The 24,137-nt window shown below is 35.5% G+C and overlaps 1 protein-coding gene and 1 long non-coding RNA gene across 10 annotated transcripts in view; one reads left to right on the forward strand and one right to left on the reverse strand.

Moving 5' to 3' along the window:
* beta-Spec (spectrin beta chain) overlaps positions 1 to 24,137 on the reverse strand; it is a 164,535-nt gene that overhangs the window by 23,178 nt on the left and 117,220 nt on the right. For all 9 annotated transcript variants that reach the window (XR_015823787.1, XR_015823786.1, XR_015823789.1 and 6 more), the window contains 22 exons: positions 22,440 to 22,613; positions 21,526 to 21,814; positions 19,570 to 19,741; positions 18,753 to 18,881; positions 17,599 to 17,811; positions 16,561 to 16,758; positions 15,881 to 16,010; positions 15,618 to 15,767; positions 15,251 to 15,387; positions 14,110 to 14,365; positions 12,754 to 12,899; positions 12,295 to 12,418; positions 11,783 to 12,033; positions 10,517 to 10,676; positions 10,266 to 10,404; positions 9,107 to 9,288; positions 8,777 to 9,016; positions 7,340 to 8,693; positions 6,409 to 7,250; positions 5,332 to 5,576; positions 4,047 to 4,270; positions 3,009 to 3,205 (listed from right to left, as the gene is read on the reverse strand). Coding sequence is in view for 1 of the 9 variants with exons in the window: in XM_088234426.1 (XP_088090552.1) it covers positions 3,009 to 3,205; positions 4,047 to 4,270; positions 5,332 to 5,576; positions 6,409 to 7,250; positions 7,340 to 8,693; positions 8,777 to 9,016; positions 9,107 to 9,288; positions 10,266 to 10,404; positions 10,517 to 10,676; positions 11,783 to 12,033; positions 12,295 to 12,418; positions 12,754 to 12,899; positions 14,110 to 14,365; positions 15,251 to 15,387; positions 15,618 to 15,767; positions 15,881 to 16,010; positions 16,561 to 16,758; positions 17,599 to 17,811; positions 18,753 to 18,881; positions 19,570 to 19,741; positions 21,526 to 21,814; positions 22,440 to 22,613 (5,952 nt within the window). In the remaining 8 variants the exon portion in view is untranslated. The remainder of the gene's footprint in view (positions 1 to 3,008; positions 3,206 to 4,046; positions 4,271 to 5,331; positions 5,577 to 6,408; positions 7,251 to 7,339; positions 8,694 to 8,776; positions 9,017 to 9,106; positions 9,289 to 10,265; positions 10,405 to 10,516; positions 10,677 to 11,782; positions 12,034 to 12,294; positions 12,419 to 12,753; positions 12,900 to 14,109; positions 14,366 to 15,250; positions 15,388 to 15,617; positions 15,768 to 15,880; positions 16,011 to 16,560; positions 16,759 to 17,598; positions 17,812 to 18,752; positions 18,882 to 19,569; positions 19,742 to 21,525; positions 21,815 to 22,439; positions 22,614 to 24,137) is intronic.
* LOC148276332 (uncharacterized) lies at positions 4,221 to 4,722 on the forward strand. Its single transcript, XR_015823792.1, has 2 exons — positions 4,221 to 4,318; positions 4,569 to 4,722. It is a non-coding gene; the product is annotated as an uncharacterized LOC148276332 (long non-coding RNA).

Consider the following 24,137-nt stretch of genomic DNA (forward strand, 5'->3'; position numbering starts at 1 on the left):
CTGAAATCGACTCTACAAAATGGTGGCAAGAAAAATATGATATCAAACATTGGCCCTTCTAGATCCATGCCACAATACTGAAGATAGATTTAACAACATTATGATTATATCCAAATGTTTGCAGACAAGGCCATCCCATAGGGAGTTATCAAGATTGCCATTTATTCCAAAAGACAAGAAAAACATTTATGAGAAGGAAATATGGAAGTCAAAGCATTTACAAGGTTTATGACTTGGCTGGTTTAAGTGGCCACTTAAAACACTGTATTCACCATCCACCACCCTGCCTGTGTTTGAAAACCCAATTTGTGTCATTTAAAGATTAATTTGTGTGAAAATGTGAAACGTTTAAAGTAAAATGAAAATATTAAAAGTCAGAACACGAATACATACACCAATAAGAGGAAAAAACTACTTGTTAGTTGAAAGGTAACGTGCATGGCTTACCTGTCGATTGTTATATGAATCGGCACCACCAATGACAAGGGTGTCCAGGGAGATGGAACCAAATAGGGAAGGGCGCATTAGGGTGGAGGAAGATTCAGAAGGAATATCAGTCGAAGAGCACCTGCTATCACTAACCAATATCTCCGCACTGAAATATCTAACAGACTTTACGGAAGGAATGTTTGGAATAGAACCGTAGCGCTTCAGTTTTCCGGGATTTAAAGACGTTTTGGAACACGACATATTGTTGGGATTGGCATTTTTATATTCTAGAGTATTCTTTTTCGAACACGTGTGAATATCTGCCTCACTTTTTGTAATGCCTTGAACGTGATCTACGGGAGCCAGGGAGGATTTATTGGAATAATACTTCTTAGTCGGTTGATACCCGAGTTTCTCCCAGTATATAAAATTAGCGCATGCTATTTTAACCTCGCGGGGATCGTGCACGTTGGGACAAATGATGTATGCACTGTCGGCTAAAGCTTTGTCACGGTTTCCGACCAAAAGAAGATTCGCAACGGAAGGATCTTTGCTTACACTCTCCGTGCTGTGGAAAACTACATCTGATTCACGATCAGATATTTCTAAAGCAGAAATCGATTGCCCGGGCCATTTATCATTAAATTCTGATTTCATTTGATTGTAAAATTGAGTAGAATCTTCACTAATTATTGATATTTTCTTAGATGGAGAGTGATTTCCTCTCATTGATGAATCTCTTTCTACCGCAGATTCAGAAGAGCGATTTTGATTGTTACCTAATTCAAATTCATCTATGTTTTCAGCTTCTCCTTGGGAAAGTAACGAATCCCATAGAAAAGATTTGTTACGCTTTTTTTCTTCTATTATTGCGGCATCGTCGACTGGCGTTTCCGGATAACCGGGATATATTATTTTAGTACCGTGAGAAGTCACAATCTTTCTTTTAAAGGGTGTAGGGGAATAGAAACGGTCACTAGTTAAGATAATTTCTCGAACAACATCCTCAACAGGCCGCGCCTTGTAAGAGAGGCACCTTTTAAAAACAGGTTTAGTTTTGGCAGAGGATAATTTAGGTGTAGGTTCGATGATTTCTTGGTAGGTGGGAAGGGATTTGGTGATATGTCCATGATCGGGTAATGGTTCCAGCGAAGCCCACATCGGCGCTGTTTTATTCTGATTTACTTGTTCAAGCTACGAATACATTCACCAAAATTAGACAAAGAAGCATGCAAAAATCAAAACAACTACAAAATAAGTATAAAAGCAATGGAAAATTTTATGCAAAAAGGTGAAGAAAGATAGTATTTCAAAGTCACAAAATAATTACACATACATGCAAGAAGAACCCAAATATAAATAAAGTGTGAAATTTAAATAAAAGCTACCACAACCATTACAAGAGAGGGAATGAACAAAACAATTAGCATCTACATATGTATATTTACTACTACATAACGTTCAATGTATTATTGATACCGAAACACTCAGTGCAAGGAAAATCATTGACAGTGTTGAAGGAAAACAAAATTTAAAAAAAAAACATTTTAAATTACATGAAAAAAACACCAATGGCATTAAGAACTATGTAGATAGATTCTGTAGACTATTCTAAATAAAGTATTTATTGTTGTTTCAACTGACCATTCAATAGGGAAATATCGCATACTACAAATAGTGATTAAAATATATGAAATGGATTTAGAATAATTCATTGTATTTTCAATATCAATATGGATATTGTGGAGAAATGTTTTCATACATAAATATAAAAAAGAAATTCAATAAAAATATGTTTGTAGAAAAACGCGACATGTTTGGCCTTGGTTGTTGTGACATCAAGATTCTAATAATAATGTTCTAAACAAAATTCGATGGCTATTATATTAATTAGTATTAGTGGCGTGGCCGAAGGAATGACTGTTTTTGCGGGAATTCAAAATTACAAATTTAAAAGAATCTTTTATGCCACTAATAATTATATATATTTTTTTTATTTTACTGGACAGTATTTTATAGACATTTATTACTTTAAAAACTGTTTTTAAAGGAAGTGATATTTCCCTATTATCATAATTTTATGACCACTATAAACGAATGAAAATATCTTCACAGGTTAGCAAATATTATACGATAATAAGCCGCATGATCTGGCTTCTCACAAGGAGGTTTCGGATTCGGTTCCTGGTGAGACCAAATATTGCAAATAATTCACTGCTGTTTTTTGGCCTTATGCCTTGTGAAAAAAATAAAGAATAATATAATTGTCTTCAACACAGTCAATGTAGATGTGATAAATATGAATGTTACTAGAGCATGGATTTTTAAAGCTAGGTCGCCTGATATTTGGGTTCATTGGAACACCAAATTGATTTATTTAATACATAACAGACGTAATATTTTATCTGGAAAATTCTATTCATGAGACTAAAATCGTCCAACATTTTGCGTATTCAATTTGGGAGACGGCAAATCCTGAATTAAAACTGTCAGACGACTGTAAAATAAAAATCGTACTGTAGAAGGAGGAGATATATAAATTTAGCCACAACCAAATTACAATAAATTTAGTAGCAAACCGTGGTGAGTCGATGCAGGGCTCCGAATCTCTCTTCCTGAGCGGCCGCTGACTTTTCAAATGCCTCATGCTTCTTGATGAGGTTTTCAACGTCGTCTATAGTGTGGCCGAGTTCTGATGACATGAGGTACGGCTCTTGTGCAATAAGCCAAGCTTCGGCAACGGCGGCGTCACGGGCAAACTGATACACTTCCAGGACTGTGAAAAAATTCAAATTCTATTTATAGATTTCGATTTAAAAATGGAAATATCAAGGGCGTTTGGATCATTTGTATTTATGTAGTTTAAAAAAATGCACTAACATTGTGGTTATTCATTATATAAGTAAGAATCTCAAAAAAGAAAATTAAGCAGAAATAAGCAGAAATAAGCCAATATTGTAGTGGGGTGGTTAGCGCTTTCGCCTATCGTGATTGAGGTCCCATGTTCGATTCCAGGAAAAGTCGATATGAAATATTTAAAATAAAACAACTTTGTTTTTAACCTCTTATTTTTTTTTAAATTACGGACTGCTTTTGAAGCTACGTAAACTTCTTTATCAAGGTATAATTAATTATTTTCTTAGCAGAATGAAAAAATATTTTTTGACACATTTATTTATTTATTCATACAAATATAGATATTACAAAAAATAACGTATCCCTAACTCTATGAGGCCAAAGGCCCTGTGTGGAGTTGGGATACAACATAGTGGAAAGTGGAAGCATGCATATTATTAAAAAATACAAATTATTACATTAAGATAAATTTTAACACACATCTGGACTACACTCTTAATAGTATATAAATCTATGGAATGTCTCACAGCAGTTACCTGCAATGGTCTCTTCCCTACAAAATTCAAATATTAACACTTCTCGTGAAAATGGCTTTCGTTTTGGAGAATCATCCAGGCCATTGAACACTCTTGGGGCCACAAAAGAGAAATTTCTCAGGTTTTCAACAGGTTTTATTTACCTGTCACGTAAAATTTGTCACTGATACATTTTAAAATAAAGAAATACTTTTTTTAATTCATGAATAAAATTTGACTGCTTACTAAGCTGTAGATTTTCCCAGCGTTCTTCCCAGCGACGGAGGAGGGCGTGGCGCTGGTTGTTGAGGGCCAACAGGCGCTCGCGGATCTCCTGCGATGCGTAGTGCTGTCGTGCCAGCAGCCCCTTACCCAGGGACACGCACGCCGCGAGGTTGTCTTCGCGGGCATCCACCTCCGCCTTCAAGGACTGGTGGTTGTTCATCAGCAGCTCGACGCCCGACACATCCCTGTGGAACAAAACGACAAAACAAGAAATACAGTACGCCGGATTTACGGTAACTTTGGTTTACATGGTTTCAAAATAACAAGATCCATATTTTTAAAAATTTAAATTTAACAATGCGTAATAGTAATTTAACTGTACTATTTGTTATTGAAATACCCAAAAGAACTTTTTTTTTATCCTACTCCTACTACTAATGTTTGGAGTATGTCCAAATGCTTGTCCAAATTTGGACATACTAAAAAAACTGTTGAATTAACTAACTGGTAAAAGATGTATAAAAATTGGAAAATTGTTTTCAGGCGTTGCCTAGTAGATGAATTAGTTCAGCCGGATGAATCTCACCCACATGGTAAAGGTTTCAGCTCTTATGCTTCAATAAAGTCAACAGATGGAAGAGTTAAAGATATGTGGATGTTTAAGCAGTGTGTAAAGTGGCCACTTAAACCAGTCAATGTCAGGTCATAAGCCCTGTAAATGCCTAGACTTCCATATTCCCTACTCAAAAATGGAGGAAGAGTGGGTAACTCAAAAATGCTAATTTTGAAGTTACCGGGGCCTCGATTACAATGGGAAGTTAACAGAGTTATCTTCGACTGTGTATAAAGAAAAACCAATATTTGTGTACGAAAATAAGTATATTTGCATGAACATTTGAAGTATCTTCGTCAGTAGCCTATAATTGAACATGTTTAGAAGAAAAAATTGTATGCATATTCTGCTTTTCATACAGAAAACATAATTTTACTTTGTAGCTAAAATTTAAGATAAATGTTAACTTTCCATTGTCGGGGCCTAGTTGTAGTAATTACCCCACAATATAATTACTTCAGTTTTACATAGGCTATAGCCATCATTTCCTTAACGAGAGACACGATTTTGATAACTATAGTCAGAATAATCGCAAACGTATTATTGACGGTTTTATACTAAATATTTAATTGAAGTCTGATTGCCTCACCTTCCTGCAACAGATGATCGAGATACGCTGCATTTAGTGCTCTATACACCAGCAGGTGCGGATAACGGTATGGTAATGATATGTGTTAATCGACTCAAACATACCTTGGTTTTTCGCTAGTATTCATCTGTCTGAGAACATCATCCATCCACAGCATTAGGGTTCGCACCATGTTGAAGAACTTGAAGAGGTCTCCGGTGTCGGCGAGTTTCAGTCTTCTGGCGTCACAATCGGACTGCAGGGCAGCCCAAGCCGCCAGGACTTCTCCTTCTTTGTTTGTGATCTCCTTAGCCTTGTCTCCGGCATATGAGGCTTGGAGTTTGGCCGATTCTTCTTGGATTTGTTGAACCTGAAAAAGAGCGAAATTATAACGCAGTGTTTTTCATCTTGGGACCAGCCTTGCTTTGGGGTTTGTGGTGGTCACATTCAAGCAAAAGTAAAAAACGTGGGTTGAAATAACTGGAATACAAGTAGTATAATAAAAGGTCTCGGGGAAGGGGGGGGCGTCAGATTTATTTTTACTCGTAATGGGGTTGCATATTCAAAAAGGTTGAAAAACATTGTTAAAGGGGGTAATTTATTTATACACGGCCATTTTTGCAACATAATATCTCACAACACACACAAACCATCACGCTGTTTCTCCGTAAGGGTAGTCAGAGAGGATAGAATGCCACATCACTCATACACTAATTTTTGCATACAGGTCTCGCTTCCTCTATATTCATACATTTTTTATTCTGACTTTTCACATGTCCATCTTCAAGTATTTGTTGGATTTGATCATAATATCTATATAATAAGTGATTTTTTGCAATATTGCATAATTTATGCATATTGACCATGTGATAACAAATAATTTTAATTTCCATTTTTTTTGCACCACAACATGCTAAGAAGGCTCAATTGTCAATAAACCCATGTGTCAATAGTACGTACTAATATATTCTAAAACATAAATTTTGCCATAAATATTGAGTTGAAATAAAAGTACTAATTAACCGGATATTATAAACAAACAAATTAGATACTAAAGATACAAATTGTCATTTCAGGATAATACAATTAATTTATGTAGAGTAAAAAGATAAAAAAAACTACGCTAACTAGAAAAATCTGTAATATTTATATGGTGATATGACGCTCGCAAAAGAGTAACCAAAATATATTTAAAAGCATACCTGCGATTGCAGAGTCATCAAGTCTTGGAGGAAATTCTGGTGTTTCCGTTGTAACGCTGATACACTTGCAGCGTCCCTTCCCAACTCATCTGATACACCCCTCTGCCGCTCCACAATGCGGCTGAGCGTATCCTTACAGTCGTGGAAGAATTTGTGCAATTCCCGAGATGCTGCTAACATTTGTGTTCTGGTCTGAATGAGTTCCAAAAGATCTTGCCAAGAGTCATTCAAGTCGTCCTTCCACTGGGCGATGGTGGCATTATCAGAGTGTCCCATAGAAATCATTTGATCGGCAATCCTGTTTGCTGTGCCAACTCTTTCTGATCCGATTGATTCTGTGTCCCTCGCGAATTCTTTGAACCTCTCCCACAGTAATGTTACATGATCATAATCTTGTCCCAGCTCTTGTGATCCAGCCACTAGCTCTCTTTCCGCTATCCATTGCTCCAAATCGTCAACTTCTCTATTGAGCTGGAAAAGTCTGAGAGCTTCATCCAGCTTGGCTCTTCGTTCTCCAGCCAAATCCTTTAATCCAGCATAGAGTTTATCTACTTGGGATTGCTTGACAGATATTTGTTCGCTCTGAGGGTGTTCTTCCATCGTCAACTGTCTCACAGTCTCTCCGAGCTGTCTGATTGTTTCTGCGTAGTCTTCGACAGCCTGTTCCAAAATGTCATGTTTTTTTATCAAGTTCTGAGATGAAATTTCATCTTTACCTCTGTCTTCTACCATCATGTAAAGTTCCTGTTCACTCATCCAAGATTCAGCCTCATTAGCATCAAAGAAGTATTGTTGGGCCTTCTCTGATTGCATGAGACCACTATTTCTGTCATTGATGGCATCTGAAAAAAGGTTAATGTTAAAATGAAAATTATTATTGATAGTAAATAAATATCTTTTAATATAAATTTAGAGACTATTTTGCACATACCTTTAAGCTCTTGCCAACGTTGTGTCAGTTCTGCAATCAATTGCTGGAATTCAGGAGCCGATTCGTGACCTTCATCGATAAGTTTCTGACCATTGCTAACAACAGTGATTATTCTAGCTTCGTGGTTATCTATTTCTGTTTTCAAGGACTGATTCTTTTTCTTCAACATGTGTACATTAAATAGTGAATTGCCGTACTCCTTGCTAGTGGCCTGGGGCATCTTCTCGCCTATCCACAGCTTCTCATCCTCCACATCTCTGCAAAATTGGAAGGCTTCCTTCTTCTTTTCCAGTTGCCTTTGTCTTTCGACAAGAGGAGCTTTGAACTGTTCGAATCTCTTTTCAACCGCTGTTTTCTTAACTTTGATATCATCCATTTTCTCAGGAACTGTTCTCTGCAAGTATTGAGCTTGTGTTTCCAGTTCTGTTACTTGGCGAGCCTTGACAGCCATCTGAGTTTCAATCATTTGCTGCTTCTGCATCAATATATTTACAGAAGCCAAATCGGAGCCAGTATCAGTATTTTCAATTTGTTTTTCGAGTTCGTTCATCCACGAATCGATATCGTCGCAAGTTTGGTGGAGTAATACCTCTCTATTGGCATCAAAGAGTTTTTCTCCCTTATCCTTGGTGCTGACTTCCAAGTTCACAAACTGATCACTGAGATCCGACATTTTTGGTGAAATGACAACAGCAAACTCAGGCTTTTGTTTAACAAGTTCCTCAGCAGCATTTTGGACTGCCACCAGCCTTTCTTTATTGGCACCAATTTCTGCTTCGAATGCTTGATGACGTGTCCATTTGGAATGAATGGTCTTGGCCGAACGGTAAGTATCATCCTGAGCCGTAAGGTTCTTCTCCTGAACCCATTCTCCGAGTTCATCACAATCCTGCAGGAACTGATGCAACTGTAGCTGATCCTGGAGTTTTTCTAACTGTTGAAGAGCCTTTTCGCGGTTAATGTTTCTTCTAGAATCAATATTTTCGGCCTTCTTCTGCACTTTGTCAGCGTCAAAGTGTCCCTCCTCCGAGAGACGGTTGGCAAATTGAACAACGGAGTTAATCTTATCATCATTGGCTTCCATGGTAGTGAGGAAAGCCTCATGCTCCTTGATAAGATGGTCAGCTTGATCAAGAGAACTTGGCTGTTCAGCCTTGGTAAGACGATGCTCTTGTTGAGCCAAGAGAACTTCTGCTTGGCGAGCATCCCTTTGCAGCAACTGTAGATCTAAACTCTGAGACAAGAGCTGTTGGCGATTCTCCCACATCTGTTGGAGTTCGGCCCAACCATCGCGTAGAGCCTTCAAACGCTCTCTCAAGAACATGTATTGTGGATCGTCTTGTGTAGATGGCTCCTATAAAGAAAAAAAATATTTGTTTATTAATAATTTATAGGAAATGCAAATAATTGAAAAGCCTATAATCAAAAAGAACATACCGCAGTGATCTTTGATCCGTATTCCATCATCTTAGCGTAGTCATCGGTGTAGTTGTCGATTTCCTCCCTGATGGTCTGGTGCTGAGACAGAAGCCTTTCAGCATCAGCCAAGGAAGCAGGAATATCTTCTGAAGCAACATCCGTCTGTGTCTTGGTGAGCCAAGACTGGAAGTGATCCACAGAACGCAGGAAACGATGGAGGTCTCCGGCCTCTTCCAATTTAGCATCGCGTTCCTTGAGCTGAAACATGAAATAATTAGTATATTATGGCATCAGTTTCAGTTTAACATTTTTTTAAAGTTTAAAATAAAAATATGACAGATTGATTACCATCTGAGTAAGCTCTTCCCAGATAATCTTAATTTGCGCAACGCGTTCCCTGATAAGTTCAGCTTCTTCAGGATGTTCTGCCTCGATGGCGTCAGCTTCCCTGGTCAAGGAGCGAATACGGGCTTCGATTGCAGCCAAATCACGCTCCATACCCGACACACGACGTTGCAAGGTCATTACACCTAAAGAGTAAATATATTTAAATTATTAGTTTTCACATTTTTGCTGACCAAAAAATTTTGTTTTAACATTAGCACTTATTTTTTTTTATATCTATTGTATTCTTGCAATAGCCTTTATTGAAATTTAAAATAAAATGCATATCTACACACGGGCCCCATGCCTTTATGAGATTATTTTTTTGTGTTAATGTAATAGCGTATTTTGTATTTGTATACTTTTGTATGCCTATTATAAAATTGGATTACTATACTCCTTGGATTTATTAACAGAAGCACAACTGACTTCAAAAATATCAATACCCTTAAAAGTCTCCTCTGTTCCCTAGTTTGTCCGCACCTAGAGTATTCCTCTGTTATCTGGTCTCCATATTATGATGTACACATCAAGAATATTGAATCAGTTCAACATCAATTTTTGAGAAAGATAGGCTGGAGGTTGGGCTTATCCAGACACCAATATACGTATACTGAGTTAGAAACTAGCTTAAATATATCTTCTTTTCAAGACTGTCGAAAAAAAATACTTTCTAGTCCTATTTAAAATTCTCAACTCATTCTTTGATGCGCCTGAACTACTGAGCTCAATAAAATGAAATATCCCAACTAGAAACCTCAGACAAAACTTACTCTTTCATTCCGATAACCATAGAACTAACTATGGTTTTCATTCCCCTATGCCCAGAATTCTTAGGCCTGCCAACAAACATACCAGTATTGTTTTCTTTGAATCAAATTCAATAATAAACACCTCTCTCCCGCTTCCACTCCCACAAAGTCTACTATATACCATGCTGTCTTTCTGCTTTTCTTTAGAATAATTTTAGATGTATAAATATGTTCTTAAAAATGCTCATTGGGCGTACATATAAATAAATAAAATGCAAAGAAAAAATTATAATAAATAAAAAACATATAATAATTAACGAGGCAACACAAACAAAATAAAATAAATAGGTAATCAATCAACAAAAAATTACCGGTAAGATCCATCTCCAAGTTATCAGTAGCCTGCAGAATACGTTTCTTGTCTTCAATCCAAGACACGGTCTCGCGACACTCGATGTGGAATGTTTGCACACCCTGGGCTGAGTTGAGTTCCTCCCTCTTAGCTTCAGCCTATTCATTAGAATAAATATTATATTACGATAGAGTAGGTAAATAATAAAAAATAAGGTTTAAATTGATAAGCATGCATTTGGATTGAATCAAGTTTACTTTGCATTGTTACCTTTTCTCTGAGTTGTCCCCACAGCTGGTTGAGTGCCTGCTGTTTGTTCTGGATAAGAGGAGAGTCTGGGTGTTCTACGTGCAGCAGTTGCCGGGCCAACTGGTTGACAACAGCAACACGGGAGGCATTCGCGTTCATCTCCTTATCGAATCCATCATACCTAAAAATTACCCAAGACATTTATTTAAAGATTCCTCGAATGATAAATTACTATGTGGTGTTGCCGCAATGTCAGCATCCACTGAGAATTCACACCAGATCAAATGATTGCAGCTAAGCGCTATTTTAATTAATTTGGTTCACATATGCGCAAATTACAAAGTCATGGAATCTTGAGAGTGAAATATTTTCTTCAGCCTCTAATTTATATTTATATATGTTGCCACCAAATAGTTAAATCATCCACTCAATCAGGCGACTAGCCAGTTCACAAAATGCCGGCATTCAATAGAATGGCTAGGCTGTTCGTTGAATGAATAAAGATTGTTTAATGAGTTGGCTGGTTGAAAGCTAGCCTTTTGGAAACAGTGGAAGCGAAAGTTTTATTTTATTTTCTATTATTCAGGAAACATACAGTACAGTTACAAAGTTTAATATTTTACACAATTAGACTTAATTCTAATGGACCAGTGAAGTTTCCATATTAAAAAGCAATTATATGTAAGGTTAATTATGAAAGTATAAAAAAGAGAAGGAAAAAGAAAAACATAAATGAAAGTTGTTTAAAAGTTAAAATTTAAGTGAAAAAAAGATATTTTAAAGTTAGTTTCAAAGTTGCAAGTCATTCGGTTAATTGTTTTACCACTGCAAACGCTAGCTGTCACCGAACATATTATTTTTAATAATATGACGTAGGCGTTTGCTTTCGAAATAATTCGTAGTATTTTTTCTTTTTGAATTTACATTTAATTACTATTCATTCTATGTTCGAGAATATTTTTTAACTTACTGTGATGCTACTTGTGAAAACCTGTAATTGGCTTATTTGTTATCTGTTTTGTTGTATATATATATATATAAGATAATTATAGCTGTTGGTTATCCAAATAAATAAAATAAAATAAAATACATTTTCAAAAAACTTTGCTGTTCAATTAAATGATCCAATTTTTACCATGTGTAAGAAAAAAAAAATTGCATCCGATTTCCCATAGCACTGAACTTCTTCATTCCTTATTCATTTCCATAATAAAAAAAGGTCTGTTATGATAAATAAAGTTCAGAAAGAGATTTATCTGTTTTAGTTCACGATAAAAATAGTCTAACCTGTGCTTCATTATCTCGACATCTTCAATATCCCTCGCTGGCACCATTGTGGACAGCATCCTGTCCTTGTCGGCAATCCATTGCTCTGCGTCAGAGGCCTCGGACAGGAGCTTGCAGAGGGACAGGGCGTCCAGGAGTCGCTGGCGACGGAGGCGGGCAAGTTCCGTCAGCTCTCCGTGGCGAGAGTCGATGGAGGCGAGACGCTCGATCACTTCGGGAGCTTGGGCGTCTTCCGGAGCCAGTTGGGAGGCCTGAATAAAACGAGAATTTCATATTAGTGAATTAACAAGAATGGAATAACTATCGCTGACTGGTTGTTCCTTCACCTTCCGGTCAAGACTGGTCTATAGATTGCCAGAACACAACCACCATTACAAGCGTAAATTTGACTTAAATGTGGAACTGTTTTTTTGGTCCACTATCTTAACTGTATGTTTTCTGAACAAAGTAAAAGGTTTTTTGACAGGGATTAAACCATATTTAAAAATTGAGCAACAGTTAAATTTTATTACCTGTTGTTTAAGTTGTTGAATAACAGTGGCGTAGTTTTTAAGTTCATCCGTGACATCCTTATGTTTCTTCAGAAGACTCTGAACTTGAGCTTCGTCACGTCCAACGTCTTCGGAAGATACCAACCTATGAAGAAAAAAAATATTGAAGGATATTTCAAAATCAAATAGGGATAGAGAAAAGGGAATTTTAGACAATCTAGGACTAAAGAAAAATATTAGGCTTTCTAAAAGAAGAAAACAAAATGAAAGAGAAGTGCAAGGAATAATATGTGCATAGAAAAACTGAAGATGATTTCACATGTCATCAACAAATTCATTTTTAACGCATTAATAACTCTCTGATGTTGAAATAAGACTACATAAAGTAACATAAATATGGATTTAATGTTAGTTATACATTATACATCCAGACTTTTGACAGAAATAAATCAAGAGATAATAAATTAATTTCGTGTTTACCTGAGAGTATCAAGCATCCAAATATCCACATCGTCAGCGTCAGCAAACAGTTGATGGTAACGAACTGCGGAGTCCAGGCGGTCTCTACGCAGCGACACTACATCCAGCAAGTGGCTCCAAGCTGACAGGATTTCACGAAGGCGATCCTAAATAATAAAAAAAAAACATTTAAATTAACCTATTGAGAAGATGCAAATTTGTTTGCAGTATCCCTGGAATAGCAGTCAAAATCGTGTCTCTCCTTTGGGATATAACAGCTAAAGTCGTCAGTACAAAAGACACTGGTAGTGAAAAGATGACTATAGCTTACATGAAACTGAAACGATTATATGGTAGGAGATATTGTGTACCTATAAAAAACAGTCTGCAATGATAGTGTCCCAGTATGTTAATCAAATAAGATGATTATTTAACGCGAAGCATTAGTCCAATATTGTGCTATGCGAGGGAAAGACGGCAATAGCTGTCAATGTTCTTACACATTTTCTATTCGATCAGGCTTAAACTGCCCACAAGGAGGCCCGTTGTGTGATATTATTAAATGGTGTCATTTTTTGCATTACAATAATTAATTAAATTAATATATATCGACATAGAACGGCTATGCCCCTCATATCCTTAGCAAGTAACATATCTCCATCAAGAGAATGATGGCTAAAGCAATTGTTTTTTTTTCAGCTGGAAAACACAATTTTCCGCATCTTTATTTCAAACCATCCACTACAGTCTGATCGGAAGTGGAATATAAAAATAAAACAAAATAAAAATGTTATTTGTGTCCACACGAGGAGATCCCATGAGAAAAACTTGTCTGAGAACAAGTGAAAGTACTTGAGATGAGATATTAACAAAATTTTAAATGCTGGAAGCAGCTTCACTTAAGAATGTTGAATAGTGTTTTACTGTTTATATTGTTCACAGGGTCTTATGGTTTTACATACTTATGTTTTTACATACTTATGTTTTTACGTTTTTTGCATACTAGACTTGTTCATTAAGATTACTCATCTAACTAGGTAATTGTGTATCAAGGAAGTAATTTCACTATTTTTATCAATAAACTTGCAAGTACAAAATCGCTTTTTGCACGGTTTTGAAACAACACGGAACATTTTTTTAATTGAACAATATGTACGGTATAATTATACCTATTATTTGTGGTATCTAGTTATATTTATAAAATAAAACCAAATTACAATAAATAGTAAACAATTAGATTTTTTCAAATTCTCATTAAGATTTTTATACAGCGAAACCTATCCACCAGTTCTGTTTTCAGTATACTTTTTTTAAAGAGATTCCGGTGTATTAAATGCGGTTAATTTAATCGAGTCAAATGTAACAGTAAAGTAGTACCTGAATCCTATCGGACCCGAAGTGCCCATCCTTGATGAGTTCGTCTCCGACACCCGCGACAGCCATGAGCTGCGGCTCGTGTGCCTTGACCTCGCTCTGCAGGGCGTTGTGCTTCCCGACCAGCAGGTACACGCTGGTCATGTCGTGACCCACGTCCTCCGCGGAGGCAATCTGTTCCTTCTCCTTGATCCAGTTCTCCTCATCGGCGGTGTCCCAGTAGAACTGCCACAGCTTGCGGCTGTCCTCCAGACGCTTTCTGCAGACCGAGAATACACAATTATTAGTAAATCATTTCCACAATTACCAATTTTGCGAATGAAAAAACTGCAGAAAACCATTTATATGTGAATTTTTCACAAATGGAGTGGTTTACTATACATAAACATCTTTATCAAACATATCAAGCATAAATGTGTAACATCTTATTAGATATAAGGACCAAGTTCAATACAATATTACATGAGATATAGCCATACTCGTAGATGATCTTAAAAAGGCCATTTTTAATATTTGGGCATTAAAGAAAATTTCGTTTATTTTAAAAACGTCTTGACTTCCATGATTCTCGAAATACATACACAAGTAACTTCATGATAAGAACAAGCAACTTACTGTCATATGTGGTGACTGAGGTGTAATGTGTTCTCTTTGTAAAGTAGTATTTTATAGTTAATAACATTTTGTGAACTAAGCGGCAGTAACATCTAATCAGACTACCTGAGTAACTCATTGTAAGACTAAAATATGCAATTGCTCGCAAGCGTTATCTTTTGGTGATATACAATTAGGTCCATATTCTGTACAAAATATGGTCCATTTTGGATGCTTTAAAATTGCAGTTATTTAAATTCCTAAATCTACAAAAAAATTACCAAAACTCCTTTGATTGCATTGAAAATTCAGCTCCTGGTTCAAAATATTTGTATTTGAGCATTATGGCAATAGAGCTAAATAATGAAATTAGTTAATTTATGATATTAAATCAATTACGAATCTAACCTTCTCGCATGTGTTCAATAAAAAAATTGTGTTTTATTGTATTTTGACACTCATAAGCTGAGTATTTACGTGACCAAACGGTTGACAAATATTTCACTAATCTAGGCTAGTCTGGTAATTTAAAAAAAATATATGAGTTAACCTGCGTTCGATGGCCAGGCGCACCAACTCTCCATAGGCATCCTCCAACTGCTGGATCCTTTCGATGGTAATAGCCGGGTCACACGGCCTGTATCCCTCCTCTTGTTCCAAGAAGCGTTGGCTCTGAGTTACCACACTCTAAAAAATAACCAATGGTATTAAAAACAACACTCGAGAGAATTGAGATCACTAAATTTTAAAAGGATAAAATTAATATTCAGTCTTTTGCAACAGATAACAAGAAAATTATGAAATTTTATAGTGAGAAAATACACAGTAAATAAACATTTCTTTCCTTGCAAGAATGAAACTCAAGACCTAAAGCAAGATGGACTAAATATCTTCGTATAGGATTTCAAAGGCATTACCTTGACTCTTTCTCCGAGTACATTGATATCAGCTTCGACAAGAGAATGCTTCTGCAATAAATCTTCTACACCCATGAGATGCTTGCCATAATCGTCGGTTAACAGACGCATCTTGATCTCTTCCATGGAATCCAAAATGTACAGCATTTCCTAAAACCGAAAGAAAGAATTCATGTAAAACCTTGTTTTTATTTTCTTCAAAAATAGATATCATTTTTATTTCCTGACATGTTTAATAATTGCTATATTATTTGCTTACGCACCTGGAAGTTTTGTTGGAGTTGAAGGGAGAGTTCGAGCCGACCTCGTCTTGCCTTGAGGAGTTCAATAAGATAAGCCCATAGGCGGAGAACATTGTCTCTGCGTGCACTAATACGCTCCACATCGTGGTATCTAAAAAAAATCATTTCCAATGTAAAAGTAAACATACATTCCGTTTAATCTTTCATATGCAAGTTTTGTATGAAGACTATTTAACTAAAAAAACATTATTTATGCACTTAAAAAAATATTCTAAAAATCACAAGACAATCAACTAAGTACATACGGATTATACAAGTAGTTTGTTTTTTTAGATTTATTTCAAAAGGTTTTTTTAAATTTATATCAAACATTTTAAACAGTTTTAAGAACAAAAGTTTCAACACTTCCATATCTCAGAAAAATGTTTTTTGTAACTTAGCATCAACCCAATAATACTTTTTTTTAAAGGGTTGTGTAATAAATTTAAAAAACAAACATTAAATTTATTTGTGATGTTTTTTCTAAGCTGTTGTGAGCATCACATCAGCCCAGATGATAAACACTGTAATTCAGCCCGAAACGTCGATATTTTTTATTTTTTTTAAATACACGGCATAACAACTCAGAAATGACAGAATCTAAAAGGCCATAAAAACTTACAAACTCTAACATAATTTTTTTATAACCAATGTTAATGTACCTTTCAGCCTGCAGTTCAGAGCATACAGAAACAACAGCTTGCACTCTTTCTTCGTATGCCAAAATATCTGTCTCAATGGCTTCGTGTTTCTTAGCAGCTGCTTCCACAGCGGCGAGATCGAAGCCAAAGTTGTCCTGACTCACTAGACGCTGGTTTTCAGACAGCCAAGTCTCACGCATGGATGCCTTGCGGTTGAATCTGAAAAGAAAACAATCAATACAATACATGTTTCGTCAGTACATGAGTTTTTGCAATATTGATTTTAAAACTCCATGCATGGGGAGGTACCTTTTTTAATTTATTTCACATAAAACTTTTTATTTTTTCTTTTCTATATGAACATCTCACTGGGCATAACCCATCTCGAGGCATTTATTTACATTATTTTCTAGTAACAGTAGTTGGTATTTCTAATAATATATGCGCAAACATACACACAAATAAATGCATGCATATATGTACACATACATATATAAATAGTAAAATCAATAATAAAAATAATAGCGCAGATATTGAGCCGAGAATCATGCCACCGTTGCGGGCTATTTGGCTCCTCTACACCAGCCAGCTGCCGGTCTTCCCAACATCCGCAAAAACACCTATATACATATACGACAATTTTTTATATGATAATAAAAACACTGTACGGATATAAACATAAATTATAAATAGCAGACATGCAACAATAATTCCGAGTTTAAATAGACTACTGTTTTGGCCTTTATAGCCTTTCAACTGACTTGATTTTGGGGGATAAAAGGATATTCTTCAGTTTAATAAAAATTACTTAAAATTTCATATTTGAAGCCAACTCAGGACCACTTTGTCATTATTTATTATATAAGTAACTTGTATAGCTTCAAAATCGGTCGGTAACAAAATAAAAATTAAGCGGTTCTAACTGTTTTTATTTTAATTTTAAAATCGACTTCATAAGGATTACAAAAATTAATGGTACAAGGACGGAGACTTGAGAAACTCCGGTTGTGACATTAAACCGATCTTTGACAGCAAAATGTTAAAAGTTATTTTAATTACCGGGCAGCCAGCTGCTCCAATTTCTCTTGGCGTATGAGTTCCTCTCGCAGGGCGAGTTCCCTCTCGTGCTCCGCCTTCTCCAGCCTCTCCCAGGCACGGTTGATGTCGGAGATCATGGCTCCCTCACGCGGAGTGTACGGCCGCTGGTTATTGGCGCGCATCTTGGACTGCAACGTGAACAGCAACACTTCCAAGTTGCCCTTCTCCACGAATCTGCAAAATAATTGTATTTAAATATTTCATATAAATCTATGGGTTTTCAAAGTCATTCTCCGAATTACAAATTACTTCGGGAACGAACAATTAATAGGGTTATTCAAAAATTTTTCAATAATCTCCCGAAAACTATTATTAACATGAAAAATCTCAAATTAAAAAAAAGATGTGAAAAAATATCTCCTTAGTACTTTAGAGTAAATGTTAAATGTTAATCATTAATAAATGTATTTTATGTGTATATAAATATGTACGTGTGAAAAATAAATCAGCTTTAAAGAAAATGTGTCCCGAAGAGTATCTAGACATAGAGGGTAACAAAAATTATATCAAGGTTCTAAAAAATATAATCAATAAACGCTGGTCTGCAGCACTTAAAGTTTTTAAAAAAACCTTTTTTTACAGCACCTATTCAATGTACTGCAGGTAAAAGTTGCGGGCTCCAGTTCAAGGGGTCCAAGATTCGAACTCTTCTCTAACGTAATCTATTTCCCATATTCTAACACGATTATTTATGACTAAAAGAAAATTACCTCAAAATTTAAAGTTTTACACAATTTTTAATATAAAAAATCTTTTTTCTCCCTTCATTACCCTGTTTTATTATGTAATTTTATTCATTCTAGCATAACATGTTTTTTGGTTTGTGTTGTTTACTCATTTGTAGTAAAAATACATATATTTAGCTGTTACAATACTTTTTTATTTACTCTATTTCTATAATTATTTTCCGATGCTGCAATAATATTTTTTTAACTATTTAAATACGGGCTTTGGGCATAAATAAAATAATATAATTATCTAGCACTAAAACACAGTGGAAATTTTATGGTGATCAACAACGAATTTTCTTATTGATTTAATAATTATTGAAATGAAAATTATTAATGAAATTTAATGTAGTAAATATATTAGAGAAGCGAATGAAAATATCTTACTTGGGTGGTTTCTCAACAGTTCTGTAGTTGGCAAACTGGCCGAGTTGTTGCTGGACCCCGACCAAAGAGTTGGCGAAGGTTCTGTCTCCCAAAGCTTCAATAGTGCTCTCAATCCATTGCAGAAGATCACTAAAAGTAGAAATACAATTTGCATTCAAACATTTCATCATTTGTGAAAATCCTTGAATATAATCTAAGTATTACTACACATATAAAAAATAATTTGATTATATTTCAACATCAAACAATAATATGATTTGATTATGTTCTTAACTAACCCTCAGTTAGCATTTGTTTTACACCAAATTTGATGAACCATGCACAAATGGTGATGTGTGTTGTCCAAACGTTGATATAAAATTAATGTTTATGTTATATTTTTACTTTTGATTTTTTTGAATAAAATGTATACTTCTGCTTTCCATTATATTGTATCCCAACTCAACACAAGGCTTTCGGTTCCCATGAAGTTTGTAATTTGTTACTATTTTATGAAATATATACATTCAGTTTTGTAATAAATATATATTTTAATATTTACACAATATCTTAAAAATAATAACGATACACATTTCTAATGCTCAAACTAAAGTTACACTGAACATATTCTGAAAAAACATTTTTTGTTGCACCACAACAGAAAAACCACATTTTAATTTTTATGTTCTCATTGGGAATCAAATCCGGAACCTTCCGTGTGTGAGTCAAGCGTCTTAACCACTACACCACAGAGGCCGCCAGACTTTAAACAAATCTAGAAATAAAATATTATCTGAAATAATTTGGATTAAAAAAAATATTGAACTTGATTCTTTACCTCGTAAGTGATTCATATTCCTTGATCATGCGATCATTATCCATAGCGATTCCAACGACCTTCCCGATCCTCTTGCCCTGGACTGTCTCCTGCTTCATCTTGCTGAAGTAATGGTAGTATGTCACCACATATGTGATGATGGATTTCTCATCAGGATGCTCCACAAAGATATCTAGAATAAAAAACAGAAAATAAATTATTACAAACATAAATTTCTAATAGTATAACAAACAAATTACGTGAGTTTGATAGTGTCCTAACAAGACAAAACGCGTCACATATATAAAATAAAAAAAAGTAGAATTAATTCCAATAAAAGTGCTTTATTTAGGATACCTTACCAAATTTTAATATGGAATTCTACCAATTATCTGAATACACAATAAGTAATATTATAGTGATTTTGACCTGTTGCAATAACGAGGTTCCATCTGACACTGACATTTCAAATAACTGGATGCAGTTGAAACTTTGAACACATTCTATCAATATCCTTTGAACACATTCTTTTAATATCCAGTAGAAGCAATGAACCGATTGGAGAATATTTGGCGAGATCGATATCAATAAACACAAAAAAGCAGTTGAGGAAGCCCTGGTATTCTCCGTTTTCCTATATGGGGCTGAAACGTGGACAATGCGTGCCTACGAGAGGAAAAAGATCGATGCATTCCAAATGTGGTGTTGGAGAAGGCTGCTGCATGTGCCTTGGACAGCCAGAAGGATGAATGCATCAATACTGGAAGAGCTCCATACTACAACTCGTCTATCAGTGGTGTGTCTGAAGAGGATATTGTTTATCTTTGGACATATTGCTGATGTCAGCCAGACAATCTAAAAAAGGCAATAATGTCTGGCTGAGTTGAAGGTAGGAGAAGCCGGGGTAGAATCCTATATAGATGGACTGACCAAATAAAGGAGGCTACGGGGCTAAAATTTGATGTATCGGTTCGTCGGGCTGAGGACAGACTGCAGTGGAACAGACTAATCAGAAGTGTTCACGGTGGTCGCGATCCTCAGCATCGAGGGGCCGACTTGGAAGAAGTAGATAAAGATGGTGTTAATGTGTACAAAGTACCTGATCAGCACCAACAAAAGGAATTTATACAGGGGTACTCACAAATGTTTGCTTCCGACCTAATAAAGATACGCCAAAATCAAGTGAGTTATCACTGGACCCCTTACAGGGCACTGCAGATTGAACTAACCCCGGGTAACACATTGTACCGGGTAGTGGTCCCATGGCTAATGTCGCGGACTCACGGATCAGAGGTCCAAGGTTCGCACCCCGCTCTACCACAACTTGGTTCCATTTTCTAATAGTGAGTTATTTACAACTCATTGAAAATGGCCCCAAAATTTAAATGTTTGGGTAAATCATAAGAATGCAAATATTTCTTTTTAACTTACACTCGCAAGAATGAACTTTTCTGAAACTTCTAGATATAGGTTCTGAAGTGCAGATGAGGAAACACCTATATAGTGAAAAGAAGAGAAAAAAATTGCAGACCGGTAATGCAGGTATAAAAAGTTTTATTTACATAGCGTTTTGTTTATTGGTTTTTAATATTATATTATAACAGGTAGAGAAATAACAAATGATGCTAATTTTAGAAGGGGAATTTTAAAATGGGCAACAAGTATCCTCGAGGGACCACTGATCAAACCTGAGAATATTAGAGAGCTAACGCCCTATCGAATAGCCTCAAGCTTTCATATGGACCTGGGCTTGGAGGGCGAGAATTCATTTATAGGGACCCATCACAATAGATTTTCACAAATCGCAGTGAGTTAGGAGCTTATATAGCATTGACCCCCATTTCTCAGAATAAGAATAATGTGCACAAAGGAAAAAATACTATTGCAAATGGAACGGTTTTAACTCGGTATTAACTCAAATTGTCAGTTGGAACCTTGTGAATCCATGGGGTCGATTTCTTAATTTATATAGTTTACCTTCAGCGTCTAACAATTTGGTGAGTCCCAATTTGTCTTCGGCGACATTGAAAGCATTATTCAAGTTGTAAATGGCGTTGGACTTGGAGAGCTTGTCAACTTGAATGAGGTCAGGTCGGTGTTTGTGAATGATGGCATTGAAGGCCAGCCCATCGCGCCACGATGTGGTGAAGTTTCTGACGTTCACGTTGTGGTAACCGGCAGTCTTCATCTGACACCACAGGAGGAGGGCATCCTTCGCCGACTTGGTCTCTTTGTTATCGGACTCCTCGATTGTGATATCTTGGATCTATAATGAAGACAAAAATGCTCATGTATCGTCTTAATATATTTTATTTGGTTTATTTATGACCGACAGACAATTTCCCATCGTCAAATGTTGGTATATAATAAAAATTTTAAATCAAATAAGGAATTCGAAATCAGAATTGAACTTTTAAAAATTTATTTAAGATGGAAAGAACGAGAAGGTGGTTGATATTCTGACTGAATACAATATGTTATGTTTTATGTTTTATGTTATTTTTGCACCACAACAGGCCAGGAGGCCCAATTACAGCGGTGAATTACATCACAGAACACCCAGGCTTGAGAAAAATCACATTTTTAAATTTTTTTTGTGTTCTCACCGGGAATCGAACCCGGAACCTTCCGTCTGTGAGTCAAGCGTCTTGACCACTACACCACGGAGGCCGCCCGTTATGATATAATAGCAATGCAAGTAATTCTATGGTCAAGTTCAAGTCCTGATGATGTGGAAGTAACCTCGAAATCGGTCAAAGTATAACTCAAAAGTTAAAGTGGTTTATAAAAATTTATAAATAAATAAGCGATCGATGGAATCGACTAATGTTTGGACAGAAAGAGGTGGCTTTACACATAAGATCAAATAAGAGAATGTTTGAATGAATCACCTGGAATCGTAAAATGATGGTCCAGATAAGACCGAGGTTGAGCCTGGGGTTTCCATCCACGATATCGTGTGATCCCATGTTCTCCAGGTGCACTCTCTGCTCCTTCAGAAACTGAAGAGCTTTGTCTACATTTTCCAAGCAGTGAATTCGCATTTTTCCTTTCGTTGGGCGTGGCTGTAACAATGAATTAAAGATATTTAACAAATAACAAATGATCAAAGATATTTCTAAATTGTCACTTCCAAGATGCGTGAACTGAAATTTGTATTTTAGAAAAATGTTAGAATGGGTGTACGTTCAAGACGCACTGAAGGAATGGGTAGTGTGTTGTTACGGTGTCCAGTTGAGTTTGGATAAAAATTGGCTTGTTGATATTCACAAATATAATATTCGTGAATACCAACAGGCCAATTTTTATCATACTTCCACATTAGCGTGAATATGTAAACAAATATAAATGTCTTAACAAACATTGAAATAGAGCTAAAAGCCGTGGACATTCATTAAGACTTAAAGATGATAATCTATTGTAATTGTTCATGACATACATAAATAAACACTAATTAAAGAAGTTTTCAGTAGTTCATTTTTAATTTGCGTCTATCTATCGAGCTATATACTTAAAAAGACAAAATTAACGATTAAATTCCACGCCAGTGCCATGAAATTCATTATAATTGTAGGCATGGTATGTTAACTGAGGGCATTGGAAGCAATGATAACAAACTCCCGTTTTTATGTTTTCGAGAAAAATAACAACACCTGCTACACTAATGCCAAAGAGAGTATTTATGTTATTTTCACTGAACATAAACTTTAAGATACTAATAAATAAACTTTAATAGAAACACGAATTCAAAAAACTTTCTTAATATTTGTATGGTACGGCCGTTTTGAAAATTTAAATCTCATGCCTGTCATTGGTCGAACAAAATGGCTGATGGATATTGCTGTTTGCTTAACACTATTTTCAAAACATCAGAAGTATGATTTTAAACTACATTTGCAACTCAACTCATGATTTTTATAAAAATAAAGTTTATAAACTAAAGAATGACATCATAACCAAATAAATTTTTTTTTGGAGGTTGCTACCTTTGCTTCTAATGCCCTCAACTATTTAATATTAACGTTAGGTTCAAATAAAAAGGGCGTAATTTATTCCATGTTTTTTAAAAAAAAAAATATTTATGATTATACTTTTTTGCATTTTACAATAAATATTACAAATAAAAAATAAACAGTCACATAAACAAAAAACATAGCCCATGTGTGGGTATAATATATTTCATTAACCCTTTACAAGTTATTTATGTTCAAAGCCTTAACTTTCTGAACATTTTAATTAATGTTAGTAAATATTAGTATTTAACCACTTACTGTATCTTTATGTCTTCCGGTTTCGAGACATGCCTGTATCTTCGTCAGGACACTCACTACACCAACATTCAAATACTAAAATACACTTTCACTTTTACCATCACCATAGTATTAACAAAAAATACATAAATTCCATGCATATTTAAAGGGGATGCAAACAACACCATGTCCGAACATGCACTAAAGTTAGGTTAATAATATTTAACGGTATATTTCAGAATGTGTGGGGGTGGGGGTTAGGAACGGGAGGGGCTAAGAGGTTAAACGTTACACAATTGGTTAATTTTCCAATCGTGTAACGACCCACCACCCCCACAT

The sequence above is a fragment of the Micrasema longulum genome, unplaced genomic scaffold, assembly GCF_059751315.1.
Source record: "Micrasema longulum isolate JH-2025_06_02 unplaced genomic scaffold, ASM5975131v1 h1tg001237l, whole genome shotgun sequence".
In the NCBI taxonomy this organism is placed as follows: domain Eukaryota; kingdom Metazoa; phylum Arthropoda; class Insecta; order Trichoptera; family Brachycentridae; genus Micrasema; species Micrasema longulum.